The 10,260-nt window shown below is 34.2% G+C and overlaps 1 protein-coding gene across 1 annotated transcript; it reads right to left on the bottom strand.

Annotated features, from left to right (window-relative positions):
- Window positions 1-345: 345 nt before the first annotated feature.
- On the bottom strand, window positions 346-1,471 carry LOC141641050 (uncharacterized). The gene is made up of 2 exons (XM_074449727.1): window positions 1,467-1,471; window positions 346-1,009 (listed from the first exon to the last, which is right to left on the bottom strand). Exons 1-2 carry the CDS (start codon window positions 1,469-1,471, stop codon window positions 346-348), a joined length of 669 nt encoding a protein of 222 aa, XP_074305828.1.
- Window positions 1,472-10,260: the final 8,789 nt, after the last annotated feature.

A 10,260-nucleotide genomic window follows, 5' to 3' on the forward strand; every position in this document is an offset into this window, starting at 1 on the left:
ATTATTATTATTATTATTATTATTATTATTATTATTATTATTATTATTATTATTATTATTATTATTATTATTATTATTATTATTATTATTATTATTATTATTATTATTATTATTATTATTATTATTATTATTATTATTATTATTATTATTATTATTATTATTATTATTATTATTATTATTATTATTATTATATTATTATTATTCTTATTATTCTTATTATTATTCTTCTTCTTCTTCTTCTTATTATTATTATTATTATTTTTTTTTTTTTTGCAAGAAGATATACCTCATTTTATTAGAAAGAGGATAAAAACTTACAAAGCTATCCACTAAAAGGCTAAAGCCTTAAGCAAGACGAGCAACGAGACAACTAGGAAGAGAACTACAAGCTAATAGACGATGTTTAACAAGAAACTGAATCTGACTGAGAAGAGATGCAGTAGAGTGCTGATGACCCGTAAAAATTCTTTGATTTCTCTCCTGCCATAAGTAGTAGACAGCAGCACCAAGACAAGTTTGTCGCCACATATTCTTCCAATGTCTCTGACCCTTAGTTTGTGCCATCCAATGGAGTTCAGCCCAGAGATTAACAGAACGACTGCAAAGGTGCATCCACTGAAGTAAAGCATTCCAGACTTCCTGAGAGAAAGTACTGCTGAAAAAGAGATGGTCATGACTCTCTGCAGCTGCCTGACAAAGAACACATCTATTTATCAAGAGCAGACCCCTACTCATAAGTAGATCAACCGTGGGTAGATGTTTAGAAGCAGCTAAGATGGCACAGATCCTATGCTTAGGAACAATAGCATTCCCCTGCAAAGATTTATACCAGTAGACTGTCTCCCCTTTATCTCTGAACCAGTGGTAAGCATCACTGACCTGAAATTTACCTTTCCTGACCCAGGAGTTGAGAATCTGGGTAGCAGCTTCAATAGAACCAGAACGAGCAACAATATAGTCTTTTACTGCTAGAATACTACAAAGACTCTCAGAATAGCGATCTTTGACACTAAGAGTCCAAATAGACCCAGAGGAAAGGATATAGGCTCTATTACTATTATTATTATTATTATTATTATTATTATTATTATTATTATTATTATTATTATTATTATTATTATTATTATTATTATTATTATTATTATTATTATTATTATTATTATTATTATTATTGTTATTGTTATTGTTATTGTTATTGTTATTGTTATTGTTATTGTTATTGTTATTGTTATTGTTATTGTTATTGTTATTGTTATTGTTATTGTTATTGTTATTGTTATTGTTATTGTTATTGTTATTGTTATTGTTATTGTTATTGTTATTGTTATTGTTATTGTTATTGTTATTGTTATTGTTATTGTTATTGTTATTGTTATTGTTATTGTTATTATTATTATTATTATTATTATTATTATTATTATTATTCTTATTATTATTATTATTTTTTTTTTTGCAAGAAGATATACCTCATTTTATTAGAAAGTGGATAAAAACTTACAAAGCTATCCACTAAAAGGCTAAAGCCTTAAGCAAGACGAGCAACGAGACAACTAGGAAGAGAACTACAAGCTAATAGACGATGTTTAACAGTAAACTGAATCTGACTGAGAAGAGATGCAGTAGAGTGTTGATGACCCGTAAAAATTCTTTGATTTCTCTCCTGCCATAAGTAGTAGACAGCAGCAGCAAGACAAGTTTGTTGAAGGTTTCGAAGACCCGGTGGAAGACTCAAGCTTTGGAGACCGTTTATTCGAAGTATAAGGAACGTTTAAGGTAACGGTGATAGGTTACTCGACAAAGCGTCGGAATTTCGCCTTATAAACTCGCTTTTAGCTCGTGTGTGTGTTAAAGCTGCGTCCTTTTTGCCTTGTTTCATTTGTACAGTCGAGTATGTGTGTGTAGCGGTCATTCTACATGTTAGCTTGAGGATTCCCATAGCCCGTTTTACATAGTGGTTTTGGCTTCGGTGTTGTGTCGAATGCAATGTCTCCGCTTTGCAGGTGTCTATGGCTGCCCTTTCGATTTTTCGCAAGTATTGCAGGTTTGATGTTAGTTTTGTTGCTTAATAGGGCTATTGAGATAAATGGTGGTTTGACGTATGTAGTGTTTCTTTCGTTTGGTGAATTTCTGTCAGACGGAGCTATTTGTCTGATTGTTTTTGACATTTTGGCGGCTGTGTATTCAACAACAGTATTGTGATTCGTTTGGTCATATCAGGCTGAGTTGGGCTCAGTATTGGGACAATTTCCATGATGAATATATGGGTTATTTATGGGGACTGGTTTGTGAGGAGAATAGAGCGTGTGTTAGTGCTGTTTTTGGGCACGAAATTATGTTGTTTTGGACTTTTGGAGACGGAAAATGTGGCGTTTGTAGGTGCTGTACTCGGCCTGTTTTGGGTCAGCTACAATATAAACTCAGGGAAAGAAAGATGGAAAGAACGACAGCTAGACAGTGATTATTCATTCAAATTCGTAGTGTTAGACAAATATAGCTGAAAGATTGTTTCATGTTCCTTAATGATAGTTGTATCTCCGTAGTTGTGGGCTAGTGGCCTTAATTTGTTTGTCATGCACACAGATTTCTAGATTTAAGAAGTATTCACTACATTTACTCTTAGACCAATGTTTCAAGAGACAAAAATTATGTGAGGGAAGATTAGGCAGCAATAGTCACTATCACTCACTTGTTAGCGTTTTTACGTGTTATATACTCGGTATTATTCAAGATAGAATTCTAGAGTACTGATTTGAATTGAATTTACCAAGAAGGAAAATGTGATAAGGCCAAACGAACATAAGGGACAGGATAGGGAAGTGGGAGCATATAAGTATGACCGCTGGCTAACTGCTTATAGATAACCTAACGATTGCTTTGGCGTGAGTTGGTTTATTTGAATTAGTTAAATCCCGTCTCGTGTTTCATATGACGTAATTCGTTAAATATCGCTCTCTCACATGTTTTATTTATTGGGCTCATTTGACCTTGTTGTTGGGCTTAATGTGATATTATTATTGGGCTCCTTATAGTTTGTTTATTGGACTCATAAATGAGTCACTTGGAATTGGTCACATTTTATCCCGTATATTTCATATAACGTAAATTATTCATTATCGCTTATCATATTTTATTTAACCGACATGTTAAATTATGAAATGAAATATTTATTAATACGATACAAGTACGAGATATTTACTATAAGTGCTGGTAAGAGTCATATTCTTGATAATGCCTTGTATTGTTCTGTTGTGAGAGTCGTGGTCCTATCGGACACTAGGGGTGAGCCATAGGCCCTCTAGTTGCGATATGATCGTCGGGACCGATGTTCCCATCCGTACTTATGGTGAGATGCAAGCCATAAGTATGAGTGTGACATTAATAATCCCGTCCCATGTACTTGTTTGTTGTACTTGTTTATTCTATTTAACCGGCATGTATAATTATGAAATGAAATGTTTATTTATATGTTACAAGCATGAAAAGGATATTATAAATATTTGTAAGAGTCGTATTCTTGTAGAAATGCCATATTACCATCGTATGAGCTTGACATACTTTTTGCCCTGCTTGTGCTGTTCTGGCAAGCACGGGTTTGACCTACTTGTCTTTGTTACGCAAGTACGCTTTTGGCCTACTTGTCTTTGTTCGCAAGTACGGCTTTTGGCCACTTGTGTTGTTCTGGCAAGTGAGTCTTATCTTAGTCCTTCCGCCACTTTCGTGCTGTTCTGGCGATTGGGGTACTCGGTCTCCTTAGTAGTCGAGTCTTGGGTGCGTGCTGTGCTGGCGCACGTCGAATCGGGATGTACACCCGAGAATCTGCAGATTTAGACGACCGTATGATTATCGTAGTCCTACCCAGGGAAATTATAGTCTAAGAGTGATAAATGTCTTGCATTTTTTGGATGGTTACTTTGGTCATATCTCTTTGAAATACGTGCCCGTGGCTAAGGGGGTCGTGTCTGTTTCCTTGTCTTTCTTATCCATTCTTTTATTGTTGCTTATGCCTTACTTGTTTATTCCATCATTTCTTTTATCCTTGTTGGTTTAAACACGTATGATCTCATGTTTAGTTATTATTCGATTCACTCATGTCTTATGTGATATGATTGTTTGTTTGTGTTCTTTGTTATGTTCGTTTCGACATATTGTGGCTGGGAGAACCTTGACTTACTCCCCACTAACTGTGGCGTTCATGTTTACATGAATGACAGGTGGTGAAGATGCTTACGTGGGGAAGATGTGTGGGCTAGCGAGAACTAAACCCTTGGACCTTAGTTGGCTAGTTAGAAACCCTTTATTTGTTTATTTGTGGGATATCTTTTCCCCGCTCTCTAGACTTTGGCTGTAATAACCTAAACTTGTCTATTGTAGTATTTGTTTCTTTTCGTTCGTTTTGGCACCCGCGTGTTAATCTTTAACTAGTAATTTAAAAGTTTTCAAAATATCACAAATTTCCTCTTTGATTTATTAGTTATATTTTCCGCTTTATCGCGGGGTGTCACACAAAAACACTAAAATCCTAGTATGGCCTTCCTAAAATAGTAAATCAAATAAACTATTTTACAAATTCGGAAACCAACTCCTTTGGTCCCTTGAACTTCATATGGCACGCACTCCAAAGCAACATCGTCTTTGATGGACCGCCTTCTCGAATGGCACCGTCTTCAAGGAACTCTGGAATAAATAAATTACATAGCTTTTCTACTTTATACAATATAAAATAAAATAAAAACTAAATAAAATAAAAGTGATACGAGATCACATTAATTACAACGAAATTGATATCCCCATTCATTTCGGGAAATACCAATTAAAACTAAGGCCATACTAAGTACAAATTACATAATTCAAAAATTATATAAAACAAAATATGACAATCATACTAAAATGCAGCATTAATATATGTATGAAACATGCCATGTGAAAAGCCAAATCGCCCTATTTAAGCTAATATCGTATATTTGTTCCGGTTTTATGGATTAGTGTGACATTTAACCTTTTAAGATCACATAATATTACATAAATCAAATCTATGTCCAAGTTAATTACCCTAACCTTCTTAGGACTCAAAATTTAGTCTTCACTAAATATTTGACAATAATTCAACTTGATATTATATAATTGCTCTTTAATCACTATTATTCATAATAATAAGGAAATAATTCCCAAAAAATCATAAAAATTCGAAAAATCAAAATCATAATTTTGTATATTCTGTAAAATTCCAACATCCCAAAACTTTAATAAAAATTTGCCTTTTAGTTTATCTTAAATTATTTCACAAATAAATTGCATAAATCATAATTTTAACCCATTAATTCCAAATTAAGTATAAAAAATATGCAATAAATCAAAATTAAAATTTTGAAAAATCTTAACAAGTTTATATAACCTGGAAATGGCAAAAGTTTAAGCTCAAAAATCGAATTTACACTTATGACTATTAAAGTTTCTATTTATCAATTTATATCCCATAAAAATTAATAACTATACAAATTAAACGAAATTTGACATACAAATTTAGATCTGATTTTCATATCACATATACAACATTGGGAAAAAATTTCAAGTCATAAAATTTAATTTAACTATTTTTGGCTAAAATAGTCACTATTTATTCGATTTTTACATCTAAAAATCATAAATCATGCAAAATTAAATCATTTGATCTAAAAATTCACATACAGTGTGTAAATATTGCATGTGACAACATACTAAATTTTCATGGGCAGGAACAAAGTCTAACCATTTTTAACATAAATACCTCTATTTAATCGACTTTTAAATTGTAAAAATCATAAATCATGCTATATAAAACCATTTTATATGAAAATTTACATACAACTTGTAAAATATGCATGTGAGGTCGTGTAAAAAATTCAAGGTCAGAATCATAGTCTAACTATTTGTAGCATTTTAATGTCATTTTATCCAATAAAAAGTAATAAAATACTAATAATTATATTAAAGAGCAATAAAAATACCATAAATTATCAAAATGACCTAAAATCAATTTAGGACCAGAAAGTTAATCATGCAAAATTTTCATGGCATTTATCTTCATAAATCCTAATTGACAAGTTTTATTTGTTAACTAATTTACTCGGAAAAACAAACCTGATTTTGCATGCAACAACCGTGTTGCTCTGATACCACTTGTTGGGATTCATTAATCTCATTTTTTTATATATTGAATATGTGAATAATTAATTTAGTCATAAAATTAATTTAAGATCTTATGCATGCAAAAGAAATACAAGTGTAAAGAAAAACCGGTTCCTTACATTTGTAGTTTCGGCTATATGGGCACTAGTAAGGTCTCCTACCTTAATTAGTTCTTGAGCTTTCCTAATGGATGAACAAGATTCAAGAGTAGAATCTCTCCCCAAGGATTTGAACCTAGGTAATCCCTCTTAATACTTTTACTAATTTGTTACTAGAAATTAGTAGAAGTACCCTAAAATTAACAACTAATATTATTATATACTACTACTAGTAATGGAAATAATATTAGAGATATGTGAGTTATTCTTTCATATTAGTTCTTCACAAGATCTAGAGAGAATGTAGAAAATTATCAATATAATTATGTTGTATGAATGAATGAATTGTAGAGAACAATTCACAATATGATGAGAGAGGAAGGGGGTCACGGTTCCAAAGGGTGTATGGGGAGCACACTCTCCTTTTAAGACACTCTTTTTCTCTTATCTAAGTATAAGGTAGGGTGTTGTTCTTGGTATATGCAAAAGGCACATCATTATGTCCTTAAGCATGCCAATAAAATAATTGATAAAACAACACCCACTATCATACCCTATATTTCGGTTTTACCTCATAATAGGTGACCTCCATTTTAACTTTGTCAATTGTCAATTTGTGTAGTGTGACATATTGGACATGTTACTAGACATGTTACTTAATAATGCATTTTTAACTTATTAAAAATCATTATATAAAGAAAATAAATCACATACAAAAATTAACTAGTAATTCACAATTACAAGTACTTAAAATGGGTCACAGAATTATAAAATACAACTACTTGTATTTATAATAAACCATCCATTATTATTTTAATTGTTTCATAAACAATAATAAAATCTAAGTAATAAAACAATTTAATTACTTAGTATGAATCTTATTTAATCGAATTACAATAAGATACGTATTTTCACTCACAAAATCATCCGTTCAATTTTAAGGAATTAATTAAATTGTATCAACATACAATTAATTAATTAATCAATTAAGAGTGTTACCCTAGAGGTATGACCTTAAGGGATCAACTCATCACCACCGTCATACGACAGTAATGACAAACTCTAGTCAGCCAATCATTACCGATTAATGTGGATCAGTTGACAATAAAATATTACTTCCCTCATGTATTCTTAATATGAGATTTAAACATGTGATCGCATTATTGTCGAGGACATATACTCCAACATAGCCAAGATGAATGAGGCCTCTCAATCACCCAAGTAACATCAACAAGTTAATGTTATGGTGTCAACGTCTTCTATTCCCAATGGAGTATGTGAGAATTGTGGAACTTTGGGACATGATCAACAAGAGTTTAGGGGCACAAATGATCACGTTACTGCTTTCCAAGCATACAAGAATGGCACCCCTAACTCCCAACTTTTACAATGAAAACACCAAATTTCACCCAAATTTCTCATATAAAAGCCAAAATGTTCAAAATCCTCAACCAACATATACCCCACCTCCAAGGAGAAATCCTACTCAAAGACCCTTTTTCAACCAAAACCAAGGATTCCAAAACCAACCCTCTTAGAATAAAACCAATGACCAAGCTTTTGATGTTCAAAAAGCGGTCCTTCAAATGCAAAAGAACCAACAAGACCTCTTCACTCAAATGCAAAGAGATAGCCAAGCCAAAGACACTACTATCAACAATATCCTTGCTCATACCAAGATGTTAGAAACACAAATGACCTAATTGGACTCTTCGAGTTCCGAAAGGCAAAAAGGACAATTACCACCCCAAGGAATCCTCCTACAAAGCATACATGAAACCATCAATTCCATTCACTTGAGGAGTGATACACAATATAAAGGACCTAAGAAGCCGATTGAAGAGGTTGTTATTGAGGAAAGTGTCAAGCCAAGAGATGTGATGTAATAAAGGAAGGAGTTGGAACTATTGAGGAGAAATCCTAGGGTAGTTGAACCAACTACCAATGAATCACTGAAGAAGAGAAATGAAGAGAAGGCCAAAGAGGTTGAAAGAGAACCTATTGTTATTAGACTTCTGTTTCCAAGTCACCAAGCCAAGCCGAAGCTTGATGAGCAACATGGGAAATTCATGGAGATTGTGAAGAACTTAGAGGTTTCCATCCCATTTACGGAGTTGATCAACCATGTGACGGCCTATGCAAAATAAATGGAAGACATCCTTACCAAGAAGAAGTCCACTAGAAAGTTGGAAACTATCGCATTCACAAAGATAAGTAGTGTAATACTTCAAGGAAATTCCCCACCGAAGCTCAAAGATCCGGGAAGCTTCTCCATTCCATGTACCATCGGCGGCACCACGATCAACAAGCACTATGTGATCTAGATGCCAGTGTGAGAGTCATGCCATACTCGGTATGCGAAAGGCTAGGGGTGGGAGAACTTAAGTGAACTAATATGAATCTACAAATGGCGGACCGAACAACAAAGGAACCACATGGGGTATGGGAAGATGTACCCGTGAGAATTGAAACGTTTTTTTTATACCGGTGGACTTTGTTATCGTTGACATGGAGGAAGATTCCAATATACCGATCATTCTAGGAAGACCGTTCTTACACACCGCCAGAGCGGTGATTGACTTAAAGCACAAGATGCTCACACTTCAAGTTGGTGACGAAACAATCACCTTTAATCTTGAAAAGACTATGAGAGCTCACAACTTGCACGAACCATGCTTTATGGTTGATCATTATAGCCGGGAAGGTGAAAAGAAGAAAGTGGAATCCCCATTCAAAGGTCAAGTCAAAGAGGAAAATCCTAACAAGGAGGGCAAGGAAACATCGCCCAATTGGAAGTAGGAAGTGGACGATATCGAAGTGGCTCTATTCGGAGAGCATGAGATTTTTCATAACAAGAATGAAAGCTTGAAAGGCTCATCCATTATGACAAGTATCAATGAAGGCCTCATTGGCCATGACAACAAGAAAGAGGATTTACTCTTGCTAACTCATAATCCTCTCAACATGGGGAAAGAAGCAAAGGAAGTAAATGGTCTATGGGCTAATAAGTTTGACGGATTGGTTAATCCTTACATTGGAAAATGCTATGACCCTTAATCAAGGCTTTGTAGCCCCTTGTCACCACAACATTAAATCGGGTTCCTACATTAGTGAAAGCAACTATGTACCGAGGTCTACACAAGACTTCTACCATGAAGTGAGCAAGCCTTCGATTACTTATATAAGGCATTGAGCAACATCAACAACGCCCGTGATTTGCCGCCTTGACACCTCTCAAAATGAAGGAGAGTTTGGTGGAGTCCTCCCTAAACCACCATTTGTAAATATGCTAACCTCTTAACTTGCATTCCATTTAATATGTGCATTCCATTATTTTTTCATTGCATCTTATATGCTTTGTTATAGGAATTTTGAGACATGAGAGCAAGTGAGGGAGGTCGCTAATTGAGTTTGTAATGTGTAGTGTATGATGATCAAGTATGGGGAAGCAAATGCCTAGGCTAGCCAAGCCTATAGAGTGCTACCAAATGATGGAAAGATGGGAAATGAAGGATAAAAAATAGCTGAAAAGGGATCCCCACGAGTTGACCTTAGCTCGGGTGGTTTAGAGTAAAGAAGGTAAGGAATGCACTGCAGCCCGCTCGAGCTGGAACTGGGACGGGCGTCCCGGTGTTCAGCCCGCTCGAGCCAGAGCCAGGTCGGGCGTCCCCAAAGAACAAATGCAAAACTCTGAAGCATGATCCACCCATCTCAACCTAGGGATACATATCCCTACCTGCTAATCAATTAAAATACGGGATTCCTTCCTTCATTCCTCATTTCTATTTTACCCATTTACAAACACAAACACCCTTTCCTCACTACAACACTCAACCCAATCATCAAAATCCCACAATACTCAACCAAATTTATCAACAATCATTTCAAACTTGCTCAAAATCAAATCTAATCACTCCATTGTCAACATTTAGACCTTCAAACATTAAAATCTTACCAAATCAATCAAAAAATTTCTAGGGTTGGATAATTTCGAAAA

Source organism: Silene latifolia, chromosome 2 (assembly GCF_048544455.1).
Source record: "Silene latifolia isolate original U9 population chromosome 2, ASM4854445v1, whole genome shotgun sequence".
Lineage (NCBI taxonomy): Eukaryota > Viridiplantae > Streptophyta > Magnoliopsida > Caryophyllales > Caryophyllaceae > Silene > Silene latifolia.